This window comes from Camelus ferus, chromosome 3, assembly GCF_009834535.1.
Source record: "Camelus ferus isolate YT-003-E chromosome 3, BCGSAC_Cfer_1.0, whole genome shotgun sequence".
Taxonomy (NCBI): domain Eukaryota; kingdom Metazoa; phylum Chordata; class Mammalia; order Artiodactyla; family Camelidae; genus Camelus; species Camelus ferus.
In genome coordinates, this window is record NC_045698.1 from 35,611,237 (window position 1) to 35,632,198 (window position 20,962).

At 39.7% G+C, this 20,962-nt stretch overlaps 2 protein-coding genes across 4 annotated transcripts in view; one reads left to right on the forward strand and one right to left on the reverse strand.

The window, feature by feature from the left end:
* Positions 1-372: 372 nt before the first annotated feature.
* On the forward strand, positions 373-7,454 carry GZMA (granzyme A). Its single transcript, XM_006185929.3, has 5 exons — positions 373-613; positions 3,559-3,697; positions 5,121-5,262; positions 5,474-5,743; positions 7,223-7,454. The coding sequence occupies exons 1-5, from the start codon at positions 547-549 to the stop codon at positions 7,382-7,384; spliced, it is 780 nt and encodes a 259-aa protein (XP_006185991.1). The 5' UTR covers positions 373-546; the 3' UTR covers positions 7,385-7,454.
* Positions 7,455-10,006: 2,552 nt separating this feature from the next.
* The window catches only part of CDC20B (cell division cycle 20B), a 53,755-nt gene continuing 42,799 nt past the window's right edge, over positions 10,007-20,962 (reverse strand). Inside the window, exons 9-12 of one of the 3 annotated variants that reach the window (XM_032472244.1) lie at positions 20,436-20,661; positions 16,923-17,048; positions 16,302-16,407; positions 10,007-11,545 (exon numbers count right to left, since the gene is read on the reverse strand). In XM_032472244.1, coding sequence (XP_032328135.1) covers positions 11,406-11,545; positions 16,302-16,407; positions 16,923-17,048; positions 20,436-20,661 — 598 coding nt within the window. In that variant the 3' untranslated portion in view covers positions 10,007-11,405. Of the gene's footprint in view, positions 11,546-16,289; positions 16,408-16,922; positions 17,049-20,435; positions 20,662-20,962 lie in introns of all 3 variants that reach the window. The other 2 variants (XM_006185931.2, XM_032472249.1) reach the window with 2 other exon arrangements.

Below are 20,962 nucleotides of genomic sequence, written 5' to 3' on the forward strand. Positions count from 1 at the left end.
ACCAAGTGGGCAAGGAAAATCCAGGCAGGAGCTTTTGAATAAATAAGGCTCCTTCCTGCATTTCCACGTGCCCTTGGCCAATTACTCCTTACATAGTCCAAAAAAGATAACTAGAAATATACTTGGTTGGCGACCAATTTTTAGGACTTTTTTAAAGCTCTAATTTAAGTCTTTGAAGAGTTTTTACTCATGAACACAGAAGATGATACTGCTGATGATGAAAACTAGAATCCTCGAAATGCCAGCTGAGACATTTAAGGTTTCTTCTTGTGTACTGTGTTCTGATGGCAACAAGGTCCCCTTGTCCCCACCCTCCCTGTAGAATTACAACCCTCTCCCTCAGCCCCAGCCAAGGAAACACATCTGCTGGTATCGAGTGATTATTCACTCTTCTCACTTGTATTTTTTTCCTAACACTCAACTTTGAAATCAGAAAGAAAGAAAAGAAAGGAAACCACATTCTTCGTACTCTCGGTATATAAATAAGAGTCAGTCAAGAACTGAAGACAGCTTTTCTCATTGATTGACGTGGGGGCACCAGCCATAATGAGGAACTCTACCTTTCCGGCAGCCACTCTCTCAGTGGTCATTTTTCTCCTTCTCATTCCTGAAGGTAAGACTGACTCTTGTCATTTCCATTATAACCATTAAGTAAAATGGAGCAGATCACAATGAACTTTTGGCAATATCAGCTAAGTGTCCTAAGAGGAGATTTCCCCCCACCCCACCCTGCCAAGCCTTTACATTCTTTCTGGGATTCTAAATATGTCTTTATTTTAGAAGGAAAAACATCCTTCTTTCTTCTTTAAAATTTCTTTATGAAAGATAACAGAACAGCCAGTGCTTATGGCCCTCAATTTGTGGCTTGAAAACTGCCAATGTAAAAACAGGTAGATAAACAAACAGAGAACTCTTACATTAGGAAAACAAATAGTACCTTTCAGGAAAGGAATAGTGGTGCCTCAGTCTTTCTTGCTGCAGAAAATGCAGAGAGTCTTAAAGACAATTAAAACAAACCTGAGCTAGACACCCCTCAAAACATCAGGAATGATTTGAATTCTTATCGGTTTCTCTAGGCTAGTGTTTCCTTAGGAATACATTAGGACACTGGGGACATCCCCACATAGATTCTTTGGTGCTATAGTATTTCGTGTTAAGCTAATTCTTTGGGGTACGAAGTAGTAAACAACATGCCTGGTTTTGTGTGAGCTGCATGAGCATCAGTTTGAAATGTTGTAAAAGCCGTGGGATTATCACTAGAAGGGTAATGGCCCCTGGGTAGCTCTTGGTGGTCTTAAAAACCTTCTAGGCAGTTTTTCTGCTCTGGGGCTAGGCTGAACTGTGCTGACAAGGGTGGAGCAGCCATGAGTTTCCCCCAGGGCTCAGCAGCTTTGGAGGTGGGAGTGGTGGGCAGGGGCTGATGCAACAATCTATCTTACCAGAATTCTCAAAGAAGTTCTCTGGTTTATCTTTAACCTAAAAATGAGAAGAAATTTTAGCAATAACAAGGTTGCAGGACATTTGGAACAAAGGATGGGCAGAGCACCGTAAGCATGGTATATAGCATGACTATATTCGGGCACATTAAGTTCACTATCACAGAGAGAAAACAGAGCAGATCTTAAAAATCCAATTATATCTTTTTTTTTTTTTTTGCTCCTTATTACCAACTTTTTTTCTCATTTTTCAGTTTTATTAGGTAGAATTGTTACAATTTGACTGCACATATACAATATATTGCACGCAAATACATATATAAATATACTGCACATTTTTTTAGTTTACATATGTGTACTGATCATTGTTTCTAAGAACAACTGTGTTTAGTGAGCACACATGCCATCTCAAAAAAGCTCACTAAAAGCTTTAGCTTTTAAACTTACATAGTTATCAAAGGAATAAAGCCAACCACAAAATAAGAATCAACACAATGAGGTAATCCAACCGTAAATGACAGTCAAAAGTGCTTACCCATATTCAAGAAATCAGTCATCTAAGTTATAAATAATAAATAGTTCTGCTCCATTTTGTTTCTTGTGGTCAGAGAGAGCTGTGTGGGCTCATAAAGGGAACAGACCCAGCAAAGCCAGACTTGATGCTCTGGACAGCTAGTCTCAATCCTCCTACAAATTAGGATCCTCTGGAGGGTTTTGAAACAATACTGACGTCCTAGCCCCAACCCCAGTGACTTTAATTTATTTTGATTCTGGGTAGATCAAGAATTGCTAATTTTAAAAGCTTCTTGCCTGCTCTGAACTCTATTGCCAACCCTGCTAGGTTGCAGGACATGTGGACTTTTTTGAGGTGGCATGTGTACTCACTAAACACAGGGCTCTGCAAAAGGGAGTATTCTATTGAGTTATGGTTTCTGCAGCCCAAAAGGTCCAAAGGTGCATCTATTCATGATCCATCCCAGGAAAAAAATTGAGATGTGGATGAAGTTCTCTTGGTTTCTCTAAGTTCCTTATGATTTTAGTTCTAGAGCCTAGGACTTCCCCTTCCCAACTACCTTCTGGGAATTACAGCTTTTCTGGACACTCTCTTCCCCGTCCCCCACTCTCATCATTTAAGACTTAGTGTAAATCCAGCAATGAGTTGGTTTTAATAATGGGGTAACAAGCACTGTGCCCTATTTAAGGAAGCATGGTTCTCAGCCAGTGGCGAGGAGAAATGTTTGGGGAGACTCCAAGAACATCTGGTATAGGAAGGTGGAGTGCTGAGAGTGTGTCACAAGAGCATAAGAGCCTCTCAGGCAACGTGGATGGTTTGCCATGTGCTTTGGTCTTACTATTCTCTAATAATGAATCTATACTTCTGGTCTACCACCAAGGACATTTGACTAAGGCAGAATCCTCTCCTTAGAGAATCTTCTCTCCTCCCTTCCTTAGAAAAGGGCTTAGATTAAACCTTATGGTTCAATCTGGATGGAAGGGGAGCTTCAGGTACAATAGATATTATTTTCTCAATTTATGAATGAGGGAATGCAAACTTCAATAAGCAGAAGTCTCAGAATAACCAAAGAACTCATGGGTAGGGTCACAGCTAAAAGATGCTATTATTAGTTTCTAAGCTGTTGGGTTTTGCAAGGGCTTGGGGTGAAAAGGGCAGCTTTCAGGCTTCTAAAAGCCACTCTGCTTACCCAGGTTAATACTTGGCTAGAAAGGGAGAGGGGTGGGAGGATACACAAGGTTGCCATCATCACCAGCAGCTCCTAAAGCAATGGTTACTGGTAGAGACCAATGCACAGCTGTCTGCCCTCTGCAAGCCCTGAGGCCTGAGCTCAGTGGTTGTGACAGATTCTCAGCCTGTTAATCCCTGAAACTGCCAACAGCATGGTTTCTGTGGGTGAAAAGGCAGGGCCTTCTCAGTGAGTCCAACACAAATGGGATTTACATTCAGATATTTGAAATCCACATGGAAGGTGGGGAGGATGCTCTCATCTCCCTTCCTCTCTAAGTGGGAAAATCATGTCTAGTTTTCTTAGAAACATGGCTTTCGGTAGAGCTCTTTGGGGTGGGCACTGATATGATTTGCCTTTTTCTTTTTAATTTTTAACAGATTTCTCTATAAAAATTATTGGAGGAAATCAAGTGACTCCTCATTCAAGACCCTACATGGTGCTGCTTCAAGGGAAAGACATCTGTGCCGGGGCTTTGATTGCAAAAGACTGGGTATTGACTGCAGCTCACTGTGTCCTGTAAGTGCTTGGGTTTTAAAAAATGTTTGTAGAGATAGTCTAATTTGGGGGAATATTAGTGAATAGAGTAAATACCACTAAAACCACAAGATCTTCACATCACTTATATCTTTGGCAATTTGTCTGCTCCAACAGGGAGTTGAGTCCAGGCTCGGCCCCAAAGAATCAGACCAATGAGGAAGCAGCATCCAGACTCTTTCTGTAGATCTCCTCTAGAGCCACGGGGTTCAGGTGCTGCAAGTTTTTGCTGCTTCCGGTCTTGACTTCACGATGGTGTGGAAGGGTGAACACTTCGGTCCACTCAGGGACCCGAGCACAGCTGTCAAGTAGAGAAAGCTTCTTTTGAATGCCTTCCTGTTTTTCTTATGAACTTCTTTCACTTTCAGCCACCTCTTAATTGCTGTCAACCACTTCTAACCTCTGTCAGGGCTGGGCGTTACTCCTTAAATCAAGCCTCTAAACACGGGGCTGTCTATTAAGATAGCCACTATCATATTGGCTATGTAAGTTTACATGTGGCAATATATATTTACTTACATTAATTAAAACTAAATCAAATTACAAATTGAGTTCCTCCGTCTCACTGGCCACATTTCGGGTCCTCAGCAGCCTACATGAGGCTCCATACTGAACAGTGCAGACCTTTAGACCATTTCATCATCACAATGTACTCTACTGAAAGCACTGTGCTAGTGTCTTAAGTGAGACTAACATCAGCTGTGTAATGGAAAAACGGCAGTGTGAATATATGGTTGGTGTAGTTCATACTACGTTGTGAATGATAATGGCCTTAATCATTAATACATCAGAGAGTATTTTGATTTTATTAACCAAAATGACCTTTAGCATGGAGGAGTAAAAGAATCCTGGGCCCCTTCTTCAGACCACCATCCACTCAATATACACATACTCAATACCATGCAAATCAGTTCTTCCACTAAGCAATCTGTTTCTGAAAGTTTTCCCATTTAAGTTTGTTGTTCTTTCACAAAGATTTCTTCATTGCATTAGTCTACATCTATTAAGTGTCTTGCTTTTGTCTCTAGACTACTGAGACCTCTTGTTTTCTAGTCATCTAGAACCCAATTCTCTATTACAACTAAAGCAGGGTTGGGAGGGTACAGTACTAAAACCCCAACAAAAATCCCAAGACTTGGCTTCGCTGCCATGGAATTCTCTTATTATTTGTTTTTCAATGAACCTAGTTCAGCGTGTTATAAATAAGCTGCAGGTGATTCTGATGATACATTTGTAAACAAATTACTTTTTATTCTTTAAGGTACACATTTTTTTCTGAGCCACAAACCAGTATTTCCACAGCAAGCATATTTACAAATGGGACAATGAAACTGATCAGCACATAATATGCTCATATCCTGATTTAAAGATTAAACCAAATTAACAGTGTTGTCTTTGTTTTCAGGAACAAAAAATCCCGGGTCATTCTTGGGGCTCACTCAATAACCAAGAAAGAGCCTGAAAAACAGATAATGTTTGTTAAGAAAGAGGTTCCCTATCCATGCTATGACCAGGACACACATGAGGGTGATCTTAAACTTCTAAAGGTACAAACCTTTGATTATTACTTTTGATTGATTTAAAAGTCACAGAAGCACCTACAATCTGGCCACCTATGTGGAAACCTTTCTGGGTGTCCCTATAGATACAGACTAGAGCTGCATAAGGGGGTCCCTGAGGGTTGGGCTAGAATTTAAATTAAAATGTGACACTTTTAATTATCTCCTTCTGTAACTCTTTTTGCTTGTCTTCCAACAGCTAAACAAAAAAGCAACAATTAATAAAAATGTGGCTATCCTTCATCTCCCTAAAGTAGGGGATGATGTGAAGCCCGGAACTATGTGTCGAGTTGCAGGGTGGGGAAAGTTTCACAATAATTCACCTGCGTCTGATGTTTTGAGAGAAGTCAATGTCACTGTCATAGACAGAAAAATCTGCAATGATCAAGGGCATTATAATTATCAACCTGTGATTGGACTGAATATGATTTGTGCTGGAACACTCAAAGGTGGAAAAGACTCCTGCGATGTAAGTGAAATAGGACCCCAAATTTTAGCTGTTGGACTAATTCATGCAGATATAGAGAACATAAATTCATGCTTTGTCTTGTCATGGCATTAACTTCTACAGGGTCCTAGCACTTTTTCAAAGGAGTTTGATAAAACTCCAGTCATATAAATTCATGTTCTCAGCTCAGGTGAGTTGTTCATCAAAAATAGCAAGTTCATTGCTAGTGCATGGGTTGAACTACTACATCTTCTTGATTTCATATCAAAAACCACTGAGAAACAATTTTTTCCACTTTTCATATTAATATATGAAACTGAAAAATACATAATTTTTTCCACTTTTCATATTAATATATCAAAACTAAAAAATATATAACAGGAGAGTTGAAGTCAGGGTACCTCTAGGGCCTTCAGTGCCTTTTCTCTACCTCAGTAACCACCCCCCCAAAATTCCTCTGCCCTTTAACCAGGCAAGTCTGAAATGCCTGCATTCCCAAGACTGACTGAAGATCTCAGGATAGACCTCCTAGAACCAAGCTCAGCCCCCAGGAAACAACTTCCAAGCATGACCCATACCAGAGATCATGGAAGCCTCCTTGCCAGTATCCCCTTAGAAGGGCTGGGACAGGGATCTGCTTAAAGACAAGGGTAGAAGAACATGTGACAAGGTGTAAGCTCTGAGTCCTGGCTTGTCATTCCTCACCTCACTGGGATGGAGCTGGTTCCGCAGAGCCTTGCATTTGCAGAACTCTATTTACAAGCCTCAATGGCCCACCATCTGGCCCCACCAGTCCTCCCTAAAGCCAAAGCAGGGAAACCACCGATCAGGACTTCAACGTTAAACACATTGAAATATACTGATTCTAGAGTTCCATGAGAGAATGCAAGGTCACACACTGGGTGGCTCGGTCACAAGAATATAAAGCAGGGACCTACAGCTAACTGAAGCCTCCCTGCTGGTGGAGCCAGGCAGCTCCAAAGTGTAATCACTGACTTCCAGCGGCTTCCAACTGGATTCTCAAAGGAGCCTCAGAGAGCAATCGCTGTCTATTTGAGAAAATGAAGGAAAAGATTGCTTTGGTTTTGTTCCTTTGGGAAGACAATTATCTGCCGGAGGAACAAGAAAACATGGTTTTTACTCTTTCCCTCAGTGTCCCATCTGCATTTGACTATTTTATCCCTTGAATTATTAAGCATTTTGAGAAAATGCCAAGAGAGTTTCCTTCTAAAGCAGAGAATGTCTCAAAATTAGTAGATAATTCAAACAATAATACATGTCTCATTTCAATCTTCACTGGTTCTTTAGACAAATCTAGAAAACCAACTTGAAAATATTAAAATATACCCGATCATTTTGATTTTTTAAGCACTAATTATCAAGTAAGTCAAGGTTGGTCTTATCTTCAGCTTAAATGCTCCACATTAAATGGAATTGCTTCCATTCTGCTAGTGGTCGTGGTTAATACCGGTATCCACTATTCCTCTTGCTTTCCCCTAGGGAGATTCTGGAAGCCCTTTGATATGTGACGGTTCCCTCAGAGGCATCACCTCCTTTGGCATTCCAGGGAAATGCGGGGACCCTCGAGGACCTGGCATCTATACTCTTCTCTCAAAGAAATTCCTCAACTGGATAGTTAAGACTGTGAAGCATGCAGTTTAGATAATTGTATTTCATTTCACTTGCTGTCACTTCTTAATTTTATCATAAATAAAACCAACTGGTATCACTGGACCTGTTTCTTTCCTTTAATTTTTAGCGAGTAGATCTTGACCAGCAAAGTGAAGCAAGATAATATAGAGATAATAATGTGGATAATGTAAAGGAGAGATCAAGGGACCAATGTCACCTGTGTCATCCATGACACAGTGACAAGTGACACACAAACTTTGCTTGAAGTATTCACTTCACTGATTCAATGGGACTAAGGAGGAATGACACTAAGGTCAGGCTGGGAACAAGTACAGCAGAGCACTCAGCAATTCTGCCAGGAACAGAAACAGCCAATCTGGAGGATTAGGGTTAAAAGGAATTAAATTTGTCCTTCAAAGGCCATTGTTCCACATCAACACCTGCCATTCAGATTTATGTGCAAGAACCTGAGTTGATGGGAGAAGTAGAAATACAAGATCCTCATAGTATTTTCCAAAAGCAGGTGAGAAATAGGAATTAAAATTCCAGGGGATATTAATGAGGTGCTTAGTTAGCCAAGAAAAGTATGCAACAGAAAGCCAGCCTCCTTTCTCAGGAGTTGGAATTTAGGCCTTAGATTATCTAGGTGATTTCTTGGTTCTCTTTGTTCCTGAGCCTGGGTAGGTCCAATCAACATGGTGGGTACAGTGGCTGCCATCCCATGCCAGGGTGTGAGTGTTGAATCATGGCCTGAAAGTTTTCTTTGGGAAAAAAACCCAGGATGTTTATCCAGCATGTTGAAGGTAGTAGATAGTCATCAGCCCAGTAGCCACTTCAAGATGTGATTGTGTAAATAGATTCCTTTGATTTCTATCAGTTCCTTTGGGAATATAAATTTTATATGTGTGTGTGCATTTATATACATATACATAAATATATATATATAGGCACACACAAGCTATATCCAAACTAAGAACATACAGCAACACTACTCTTACTTGGCTTCTTAAAACAAATGAAGGAACATAGCTTAAAGGCTGACCCCAAAATATTGGTACATTGGTTTTCAACCATGGTTGCCCATTAGACTTACCAGGCTCTTTAAAATGTCCAATGCCCAGGCCTCACCACTAGAAATTTTTATTTAATTCAATGGGACCCAGGACAAAGTATTCTTTATATAAGCCCCCCAATGATTCTAATATGCAGCTGGGATGAGAAACCCCTATGTTAGAAAGTAAACTCTCGTGCTAATATCTAAAAGAGATGCTCTAAGAGAGTCACTGTGACATCTTAGGTAGCCGCTGTAACCCCTAATTAGGATTTTAACAGCAATAAGAGGATGGATGGAATATTTCCTATTGGCAACATTTATTATCGATTTTGCAAATCTACTTTAAAATAGTTGTATGGAACTCTATCGTTCACTGCTGGTGGAAGTGTAAATGGGTACAGCTTCTTAGGAAAAGTGACAGCGGTGTGTGTATTAAAACTGAGTGAACATTTAGGCTGTGGCCTAACAATTCCACTCCTGGGTATATACCAAACAGAAATGAGGGCTTTTTCCCACCAAAAGTGTGTCAAGAATGTCTATAGCAGCTTTATTCTTAAAAGTCAAAATTGAAAATAACTCAAATATCCACCCAGAATAAAATGGGTAAACAATTGTTGTACATTTATACAAAGGAATTTTACACGGTAATGAAAAAGAACAAACTATAGTTACACGTAACAACATGAATTAATCTTACAGACAATGTTGAGTAAAAGAAACCAGACAAAAATTTACTGTGTATGATTTACTGTATGATTCTATTTATCAGAAGGTTGGCAGATGGCATAACTAATCCACGGTGACAGAGGTTAGAATAATGGAGAGGTTTTGACTGAGTAGGCACAAAAAACAGTCTTTTGGGGTGAAAGAAATTTTCATATCTTCATCTGGATGATCTATCCCTATGATCTTGATCTTAATCTATTCATAAATTAAACATTCATTGAGCTACACACTTAAGATTCATGTGCTTTACCATATGTGAATTATTATTCAATAAAAATTTTACATTACAAAATTTAAAAATCAGTTGTAGCAAAGGCTTCTGTTTTGTGTATTGTCTATAAGCACATTTTTTCTTTACTGAAACCATATTCCAGATTTCCACCAAACCTAACAGCAGTAAAAGATCTACTGCTATTTTTCTTAAATGAGATTCCTTGTTCACACACCAATACCAAGTGAGAGGAGTGATCTTTGGTCATGTCATAGTGTCATGAGATTATTAAGACAGAAGTAACCAGATCAGAATGGTGGGGGATGCTGGAAATGAAACAGTCTCACCATTTTGCTCCTTTCCCTGCTAAATTTTTTCTTATAATTTATACCTCGCTAAATAAGAAGATCAAATGAAAACCATTATCTTACAGAAGAAAAGTATGTATTGCAAGAAAGTATCATATTTGCAGCTTTTGGTGAACTAAAATGTTGTAAGGCAAGAATTACTAGCACTACCAAGCAGATGTTCTGAGTTAACAAATGGAAAAGAACAGAATATATTAGCAAACTAAAACTAGTTTGGCAGGAGAATCCTAATGCCCCTTGTATTTACTATCCTGCTTTTCAATTACCAAGGCTTTTGTTTGTTTTATGGGTTCTTTTTTTTTTTTTTTTTTGAGGCATGATGTTATGAGTGTGTGTATGTATTAGTAAAAACCATTTATGACAAAGCAAATAAATCAATCAACATTTGTTATCTGACACATGCAAAGCATTCTAAAGGGTACTAAAAAATATGACATATGCTCCCTCAGCTCCTCCATTTAATTGTCTGGGGAAGAAATAAGCATGTTAAAACTTGGATAAACAAAGATTCACTTAGTATTAAAGGTTTTTTAAAACAACGAGAATAGTATATTAATACCAAGTAGGTGATACAGACTGATGCCATGAATTCAAACCCAGGTAACAACTTTTGAAAACACTTCCTGAAGAGGTTAAGACTTATATGGAGGTGCATAGAAAAGGAAGAAAGGAGGAGGAACTCCAGCAAATGCACAAGGCAGGACATCACAAGACTTAGCCTGGGAGTAACATAGGAGGTGAGTGAGGATTAATATTAAGGAGATAGAACAGTGGCCTGGTCAACCTTGAATTCAGAAACCTTAGCAGTTATCAAATCCAAATTCCTATTCTTGCAAATGGTGTGACATACCCAAGGTCGCTTCATCAGTATATGGCAGAGCCGACTTAAGTCCAGGTCCCCTAACTTCAGGTTCTGTGCTCAGAACTCCAAGGCTGAGGCCGAGGGAGTTAGGTAATGGGGAGTCATAGAGAGTGTATGAGCAGGGGACTGGGAGCATCAGCACAGTGCTTTTAGAAACTTAACTCACAGTGGTGTGGAGACTCAAGAAGAATAAAGACAGGAAAACCAATTAGAAGGCTATTACAATAGACTGGTGGTCAGGTATTCAAGACAAGACTAGGGTGAAACAAAAGAAGAGAGAACAAGGGGTAAACTGAGTACACAGGGAGCCGAATAATCAGGAGCTGCCTGAGTGATGGGATGACCAGGATAAGGATGAGACCATGAAGAGGGGAAAGGGAGTCCCACGGAAGACCTCATTTTGAGAGGAAATAATATGCATGCTAAACATAGAGTAGAACTTTAATCAGTATCTTTCAAGTGAATAAGTTGTGTTTTTAGTGTATTGAGTTTGAGCTAAAGACAGAAAGGAATCGCAATCAAAAACGAAGTATCTAGAAGCAGACAGAAATACGAGGCTGGAGCAGTGATGACTGCATCTCTGACAAGGAAGAGACAGAGAGGAAGAAGAAAAGGGGAGGAGGAGGAAGAGGAAAGGAGGAGGGTGGCAGAGAGAGAAGAACAGAGCCAAAGACCATGTCTGGGAAGTGCAATGGGTGGAAGCAGAGCAAATGAAGCAACCTGAGGAGGAGAGGTCGGGGAGCAGGCATTCACTTCACGAAACCACACCATCTCATTTGAGCCTCATAACAACGCCATGGAGAAGGCAAGGCTGGTATCACTATCCTTGCTTAGAGATGAGGAAGCTGAGGCTGAGAGGGGCTGAGGGACTGACTGCAATTCCACACACAGGCTGTGCCATCAGCCGCAGCAGAAAACACATGGGTCTGGTCTGGACTCAAAGCCAAGTGCAGCACTCTGCCTCTGTGGCCTGTGGGAAGACAGAAAGACAGTTCACGTTCCATGTGACAAGGGCTGCTGAGGACTGGGAATCAACCTAAGCAGGGGCCATGAATCCCATCCCAGGATAAAGGGCTTCTCCAAAGACCTGCCACACTCAGGGCTGGCACTCCCACTGGTGGACTCTGGGCCACACCCTAAAGTGGCGAGGATGGGTTTCACTGTTTCTCCCTCAGGGCACAACCCCCTTGTGTTGGTTTCCTAAGGCTGCTGTAATGAACTACCACAGACTGCATGGCTTAAGATAACAGAAATGTATTCTCTCACAGTTTACGGACCAGAAGTCCAAAATCACGGAGTTGGCAGGGCTGGCCCCTCTGGAGGCTCTGGGGGAGATTCTATTCCTCACCTCTTCTGGCTTCTGGCCATCCTTGATTTGTGGCTACATCAATCTAGCCTTGGTTTCTGTGGTCACATTGCCTCTGCTTCTGTGTGTCTGTTCTCACTCTGTATGTCTCTTATGAGGACACTTGGTATTGGATTTATGTTCTATCTGGATAATTTAGAATGATCTCATCCCAAGATCTTTAATTTAATTATATCTGCAAAGACCCTTTTTCCAAATAAGGTCACATTCACAGGGTCCGGGAATTTGATGTGGATACCTCTGGGGGGCCATTTTCTAGCTCACACTCCCCTCATTCCCTGCACCATTATTAGTTCTATCTCCTCTAATCCACCAACACCCACATATCACCATGGCTGTGCTCCTACCACGCACCCCATCCCTCTTCTCATCTTCCCCTGAAAGTCATCCCTTTGGGACCTAAGTTTCAAGAAGCCAATCAAATAAAGTGATGCAACCTAATGGGAAAGAACCCAAAAATCTGTCCCACAAGGCAAACATGAGTGTTTCATATGGAATTTGGGGGACAGTACCCCTCTTTCTGTTGTCTAACTGATGAATTCTCAAAGATCATTCCATGAAACAATAGTTCTCTATGAGGTTGATAGGTATTAAAAATGAAAAGAACCTTTAATGTTCATGTTAATTTGGGAGATCCAAGTTAAGAAAGTTAAACAGGATTCCTTATTTCAAGACTGCTATATGCATTATAAATATTTGGGAGAAGAGGCTAAAATAGGCAGCATTTCTGAAATGTATTTGACCAGAGTCCTTTTGACTTGAGCATCTCAAGCAACTAGTGTTCCTTGGAAAAATACTTTGCAAAACCTATCCTAACCCAACAATGACTTTCAAAACTTCGAAAGCTTCGAAATCTTCAGGCCAAAATAGACAAGGCTGACCCACAGAGGAAGGCTGGGAGGATGGGGGAAAGAAGGAAATTGGATATGTTTTTGAGTGGGTTGGTGTCTAGGGGCACAACTAAAATCAGAATAGGTGGGTGATCACCTCCTTATTGGAACTGTACTGCTCACAACTCAACTGAGAGCTGGAATTTCAGAAATAATCTTGTTCTATGATGCACTATTACATTCCCAAAGGAGACATTTCTTAGACACTCCAAGCTTTTTCCATCTACACATCACTCCCAGTGCTCTCTTTCATGTGTGCTTACACACACATACACACACACACACGCCCCCAAGGGGACATGGGATTGGCCCTAGGCAGATTGGTGCATATAAATTTTTTAATTTATAGATACAATGCAGCCCTCTTATTTTGCAGATGAAGAAAAAAATTAAGAATATTAAACACCCTGTTCAAGGTCACACAGCTAGTTAATGGCAGAGCCGGAACCAGAATCCAATTCAATGCTTTAACCATTTAGATCACACTCCAAAGCCAGAGAATAGAAGAATCTCTTTTTCTATTGAAGGTTGCTGTCCATTATTTTTTAAATGAAAAATTTAAAAATTAAAGCCATATAAAGGGACATCAACCTAATTTAGTTAGGATAAATATAGACTAATGTACTAAGACTTTTTGAGAGGGGAGGCATGGGAGGTAATTAGGTATATTTATTTATGTATTTATTAATGGAGGTACTGGGGATCGAACCCAGGACCTCATGCATGCTAACCATGCACTCTACCACTGAGCTATACCCTCCCCTCTTCACTTCTAAATTAAACCTAAGAAAGAAAAATCTATTCAATAAATATAATTGGTGATAAATACACTTTCATTCTTTATTGTGGTTTGTTGAGATGACAAGGAAGGAAGAAGAGAAAATGGAAAAAGAAATAATAGAGGGGAGAAAATCCCAAATCTTTTACAGAGTAGACTTTGAAAAATATCTTGACTTAAAAAGTGAACAGCTACTTCCAGACCTTGTTAGGAAAATGGTGTCTGGATTGGAAACAAAATCACACCTGAAATACTCCTCTCACATTCGTGACAATCTTAGTTTACTAGTGAGTGGGAAACGCCCCTTATCTCAGACAAAGGTCCTCTTTTAGGATCTACATCCCTATGTTCCAAGAGTACTGTTCCAGAAAGCACTGAAAGCTTTGTTTTTTTTATGCAGCTATAACCATAAATGAGACCGCATATTAATTCACATGCTCTGAACTGACAAAACCAAGTCAAAGGACAGATCGCTCATAGACTAGAAAGTTACCTCTGCTGCTTCAAAGCTTAGAAATTACAACTCTTGGGGGCATAGGAGAGGGAATTAAAAGGTATCTTTCTTCTGCAGCAGGTGGGTGAGGCTTCTTTAAATAAAAATTTCCCCCAGAGAATTATGACTATGGGCATGACCATAATCTAGAAGAGCTTTTTCCCAAACTTTTTACCACAACCCAGAGTAAAAACTACATTTAATTTGGTGACCTCGTACATAGTCACGTATATGTACTGACGACTGTAACAATTTTCACAAAATAATACCTATGTTTCCATTTTTCCATTCTGTACTATTATATTTCTTTCTTAAAAATACTGATCTTGACCCACAATGGAAACGTTGACTAAGATCTCAGCAGTCTCATAACATGCAGCAGTGCCCCCTGAAGTGTGTTCATGAAGCAAGCACCTCAAGATGCTCCCATACAAAGATTTCCCAAATGGGTTTGTGAAACAATGAGTGCTATAACCTCCTCTTGGAGATTCACAGTACATATAATGTATCTAAGACTTTGAGATGTCCTTAGGGAAAAAAAGTTGTTCTTGTTCAACCCAGAATTTCCAAATTTATCTGACCACATGGTGTGTGTTTGTATAACAACCTTCCTGCTAAACACTTTTGGGAAATATTGTATATAGAAGAAACTAGTGGGTTAGAGATGGAAAGTAGTGTCTAAGAGTTCAAAAGTAACTGCATCTTCTTCAACCATTAACATCTAAAGAGAAGGAGAAAAGGTTAAATGTACTCTTTGGATTTGTTGTCTAATATCAATGAAAAAATTCACAAGGAATTAAACTAAGAAACATATAATTTGTTAAAGCCAGAGAAACACGGAAATACACTGATAAGTACATTCTTTATTCCAAGCATCAGCAAATTGATTCACGTATTTATCAGTGCACCCACCTAGCTGAAGAACCCTGTCTAGCTCCTAGAATTGTAATTTTATAAAGTGGGTTTTAATGCTTGATTTAAATAATTCTCTAAACTGAAAAGGTCCAGTGAATTGCATGTCTTATGATCAAAAATATGCAAAGGATCAACTTGTGCTCCTCCTGCACTCATGCCGGCCATTGAAGTGGCTCTGACAAGAGCTGTCTGTATTTTTATTTACCAAGTCACACAGTATAACAGCTGAAGGACATAAAATCATTTTGAGGCTAACCAGAGCTCCAGCCAGGCTGACCAGCAGAAGCAGGAAGTCTTTCTGTTAAGGGTGTTTTGTTGTTGCCAAATAATGTTCTCAGAATCTCCAAAGAGAGTCATGGTATCATTGCTACCTAACATTTTATGTATTTGGTTTTTATCTGTCTCCTTCCACAGAAGTGTAGGCTCCATGAGGGCAAGCATATTATTGTTTCTCTGGTTCACATGTATATCCCCAGCACCCCAATTTAAGTATAGATGCTTAATAAATAAATGTTGAATAAATAAATTCTGAGGATGACCAGAAGACAAGTTGAGTGGCAAGAAGAAGAAGATAGGATGTGTAATTGGAAGTCTACATGAGAGTGGATACCAGTGCTCTGTTTCTTCATCAACCAGCACTTTTGCCTGTCTGTTTCCCAGGGCTAGGTAGAAGGAGAGACTGCTCACCCTCATGCCCTGTAACATTTCAGATTGCACCCAAGAGCAGTTAAGACTCTTGAGGACAAGGCCTGGTTCTTAATCTCCATCACGGAGTCTTGCTCTCAAGAAGTTGCCAGTAAAAGATGATAGAACTACAACAAGAAAGAACAGCCCTGAAAAGGCAGGGGCTCCCCAGAATCTCACACTTTGGAGTGGTCTCCCCACAGAGAACAATGCCTCACCCTTTCCATATTTCCTCACCTCCCGTGCATTTCAGCACTGCTGGTTCTTCTTCAGAATAGGGTAAAATGAGTTATAATGCTAACTTCACAGTTCAGAAACACAGTTTAAAACCTGTCCCTAATAATCACTGCATCATCCATATGCATATGAAAGAAGACATGACAGTTATCACTGGCGAACAATCTTGGTCAAATTCAGGAACACTCATGTATACACTCCCTGAGGTGTGACAGGTGAAAGCCTTTTTCCTCCGATGAAACGTACACTCCAAGGAACCGGATGGAGACAACCTTCCACTCGTGGCTGTTTCCGCAAATAGCAACTCACTTTGTAACAGGCACGTGGCATTTTACTTACCTATTTACTTACCAAAAAATCCACCAGACCTGTCCAGAGCAGGACAGGCCCACACAGTTATATCATTTTTAGGAGAACCTTGGCCAGTTGCAATCTCCTTTGTCTTAGGAAGCCAGATGAGGGAACAAATCTGTAATAATGACCCCAAAAATACAGAAGTATGACAATTTCTGATTCATTATGAGTACATGTTAAACTGATTCTAAGCAGTCTGCTCTGTCCATATCCATCCTCCAGTCCACACATGGGGTAAGGGTATTAGAGAAATTACATTAGTTCTAGGAAAATGTATCCCAAGGCAACAAAAGACTAAATACACAAATAGGCTTAGGAGCAATGAACCTACAAATTTAAGTGGACTATGATCATTATCAGGAACAGACAGATTGCTCTGTTTCATAGTCAAAGTCAAGAAGGAAGGGAAATGCAAAAAAAAAAAAAAAAAAAAAAGGCTAAAAGGATATACAAGTTAAACAAGTTAAATTAACTTTCAACTCACAGATGAGGAGGTTTTATAGAAAGAAATTCTTAAGAACTGAAATTCCTATGGACTCAGCAGGTAAAGAGAGGTGTGCTCTATCATAAGTAATTTTCACAAGATTCTAGACAATCAGAATCAATGTAAACTCCAGAGGAGACCTTTACCTGTGAATTTGTACTTGGGGTCTGGATGCTCTGCCCAGTATTTATGTCCAGGATGTGTAAGTGTCCATCCTTCATTCCTCCTCCAACAGCAAGGACTTCAGGCTGCCAGGGACACCAGTCCATGGCCTTTAAAGTTCAAAATAATCACACAGTCAGGTCAGCCTTGGAGAAAGTGAGCTCAAGAATGTGATGCATGCTGCTAAGGCGAAGTGCCAGAGGTCTGCACCCATTGCAGCCCTCCTGGGCCTCTGATCCCAGGGCAGGAGCTACTGCACTCTCCAGAGACTACTTTTCTCAGAGACTAGAAATCACCTATTTGTGCCTTCTTCAAATTCAGATAACAATTGCAAATATTTCAAACACAGAAAAATAATACAACAATATGAAAAACTACATCCAACACATCCCATGGGGCAAAAATCTGCTGCTAGAGTAGTTGACACGTGCCCCTAGAATCTGATTATGAAATGCAGTCTTTCTGTGGTTTGTCTCCCACGTCCTCAGGTTCTAGGTCAGAGAAGGGAATAAGCAAGAATAGAGAGCTATACATGCTTGCTCGCAACTCAAAAAAAATCTCATGTATTTCAAATCCTAATACACTTTAAAAAATAAAATTGCCTTTTCTTTGTTTAGTTATAAGTTATTATGCTAATTCTGGAAAACAGAATTTAATATTACACATTTATATTGATAATCAAAGTGACTAGTAACAATAACTTTAAAGAACATTTTAACAACTATTTCAGTTACATTTATCTGTATATCCTTATCAATCATCCTGACAACTGTTCTTATTTTTGCATATTATCTTCTATATGTAAAAGTATTTTATAAAGTATTAAACACAATGTATATAATATTTTATCTTATCTGTCCATTGTTTTCACTTATATAAACAGTTTTCCATATTTAACATATTTTTCATAATGATCATTTTTAATAATCCCACAGGAAATTCTATCATGTTATTGTACTCTAATGTTTGTTCTATGCTGGACTCAGGTTGATTTTTTTTTTTTTTTTTTTTTTTTTTTTGTCTTATTTTGGTTTGGTTTGTATTGGGTTGGGTTGAGTTTTTTGGAGAGAAGTGAAATTTTTGGTGTGTTTTTGTGTTTTTGTTGTTTGCTTTTGAAAAAGATTACTATAATAAATATATTCTGGCATATGCCTTTTATTTCTGATATTTTATTTTTAAAGTAAATTCCAAGCTTTATAAGTGCTGATACAGAGTTTTCCAAATAGTTGTAACTTTTAACAACACCAGCGTCAAGTGAATACACTAATTACATCCTGAGTTTAGGCTTACTTGGAGTTAAAAATTAATTCTCCCATCCCACATGCCCTTCTAGAACTTTGCCAAAAGCCAGAACTGCTCAAAAGACTCCTTCCCAAAGTCTGACCCACAGGAAACATAAAAGACAATAAAATGATTGCTGTTTTAAGCTACTATGTTTGGGGATAATTTGTTACATAACAATAGATAACCAGAATAAATATCATAAATAGAAAACTTAGACAATGAAATGTGGTTGTAGTTCATACAAGAAAGACAATGAAGAATACTAATCAGCCAACCTACACTCAGACCTAAGGGCCATGGCCTTATATTGTGAATAAATGTTCAATTTAACTTTCAGTTGAAATAAAAGTTGACAATATATCTGTATCATGTCATGGCTACCTGCCTTAACTGTCTTTTTTAAATAACCATTCAGCCACACCCTGACTAGGCTGGATAAGAGAGCTATTTCAGGGAACACAGAATTTTGCATACAATTTGAAGAGGCTCAGAAATTCTGACTCCTTGGACCCGTTTTATCATAGGATGCATATTAGTATTTTTTATTTTTATTAAGTAATCATTTCCTTCAATACCCTACTTCCAATTAGCTTTTACTATAAACAAGCTATTTGGGCAAAACTAGAAGCTCCACCATGAGAGGAATCACACAGACGTCAGCCTCTGAAGTTCGCTCCTGCTATACTAATTGGTGACAGTGAGTGTGAAAACATTTACACTAGTGACCGTTCTGTGATTCCACAGGCCGTCGCTGCCACAAGGCTCTGCTTGCTCAGGTTTCCAGAAACTCTTAGTTCAATTGACTGTATTTCTGACAACAGGGCATCTAAGAATGGAAGCAGGTCTCTGCAGGAGGCCTTTTGTCTTGTCCCTTTAGAAAGCTCTATTTCAACTAACCTTTACCCCAGAGGCCTCCATGCTTAACTGACCTCCAAGCCCAAGCACACCTCTCACCTTTTGATCACACAATGCCTCCCCTAACGTGTTGATTCTTTTCTTAGAATAAAGCCACTGTTCCTTTTCCAGTCAGCACTTGCCTCTCAAGTTCTGGCTCTCAAGTGGTGAGCAGCTGAAACTGAGTTCAGTAACAGGAAGGTTTTGCTTGGCTTGGGTTTTTCACCTGTTGATTTTTTGTTTTGCTTTATTTTGGTTTTGTATTTTGTTTGTAGGCAAAGTATTTTACATACATCTTCCCTAGATTTTTTTTATATCATCAATTATGGGAATTTGGACTTAAAATTATTCTCCATGTCCCATGGATATTAAAAACCACAAACCAGTGCTACTAGGCCAGTACAATGCAGTAGCAGCAGGCTCTGTATATTCCACCCTATAGTAGGAAACTCTGTGATAACTTTTAAGCTCTCATCCTAATAAGTCTCCTTATAGTCAATAAAATAGAACCATTTCTTTGCTCTATGAATAGTAAGTATTCTGGGACTACACAGGACAAGGCATAAATCTGTGGTACCAAAGGAAGGAAAGTATGGACTTTGTCCACTAGAAATAATAATTTCAAGTACAGAGAAATAAAAAATGATGAGGCAGAACATGCTGGAGTATTGGTTTAACTCTACAGTACACTTCCTCCTTCTTCTGGCAATGGGTCTCCTTTCTTGGATATGAGCTCAAGAGCCAGGTGTGTTCAGTCAGTGTGCCCATCTCTCTGGCCACAGTTATCAACTGAGAGATGAGAACATGGCCAAAGCCAGACCAGAGTCCTGCCTGGGACTTTTCTACCAGTGTTAAAGGGAATAATGGTTTCTTATTTAGCTTCCATCTGGGAGAATCTGAATCTGAAGCTGCCAAGAGCCATCGTGCCCACAAAATAGAGTCCGAATGAAGAATCAAACTAAACAGACGAGCAGAGCCAAGAGCCAAAAAGACAGGACCCTCGTGATACAATTTAAGGTCCTACATCCAGCCAATGTTTGAAACAGCTGTATGCACCCAGGACGCCTCCAATACAAGAGAAAATATATTTACTTTTTTGCTTAAGTTCAAGCTTGATTTTAGTTTCAGTCACTTACAATGAAAAAACTCTGACACATGGTGAGGATAAACAGAGCTGTGTCTCAGGAGAGTGGTAGCAAAATCCAAAACAAATCCTGAGGGAAGAAAAACCTCACAGTACTGGCTTAATGGCTTTGTTTTCATGTGTGAAGGACACCCAGTGGTCTCTGAATAAAGAGAAACCTTGTTGGATTTCTTACCTTGACTGCCGTAGGTTGGGGTATGACTTTCAGTGGGTGACCCTGCGCATTCGTGCCTGGATCGTGGGGCCATATGGTCAGCTGCCCGTCGCTGCAGCCACTGGAAAGCAGCCTGCCATCTGGTGCCCACTTCAGGGCACACACAGCTTGCTTATGGTGAAGTGTTCCAACGTGGTGCTGGGCTGCCCGAACATCGTGGTGATACACACGGCCCAGTCTCGACCCACTGCAGAGGTAATGGGGCAGGTTTATAAGCCCTATTGCTACATGAGCGCTTGAAAACATGAAGGGAAGTACTGTTTAAAATACTGAAAGACCCCTTAAGACAGATTCAAAATGCAGACATCCCTTGAATTCATAAGGTTGAGTATTCTGCCTGAGTGATTCTTCTCACAAGTGAAATAGATTTGTCTGGCAGTTTAAAATCCGGATATTGAAAAGATGGATATCTCTAATGGCTTTAATATGATGCAGGTAGGCATGAAGAAGATACATTTAGAAGCTTATCATATTTTCCCAGGTAGTAG

Bases quoted from the DNA above. Each gene is read 5' to 3' on its own strand.
- GZMA (XM_006185929.3), top strand. From the start codon at position 547: ATGAGGAACTCTACCTTTCCGGCAGCCACTCTCTCAGTGGTCATTTTT. The intron at 3,698-5,120 runs GTAAGTGCTTGG...CTTTGTTTTCAG, and splicing joins ACTGCAGCTCACTGTGTCCT to GAACAAAAAATCCCGGGTCA. The intron at 5,263-5,473 runs GTACAAACCTTT...GTCTTCCAACAG, and splicing joins GTGATCTTAAACTTCTAAAG to CTAAACAAAAAAGCAACAAT.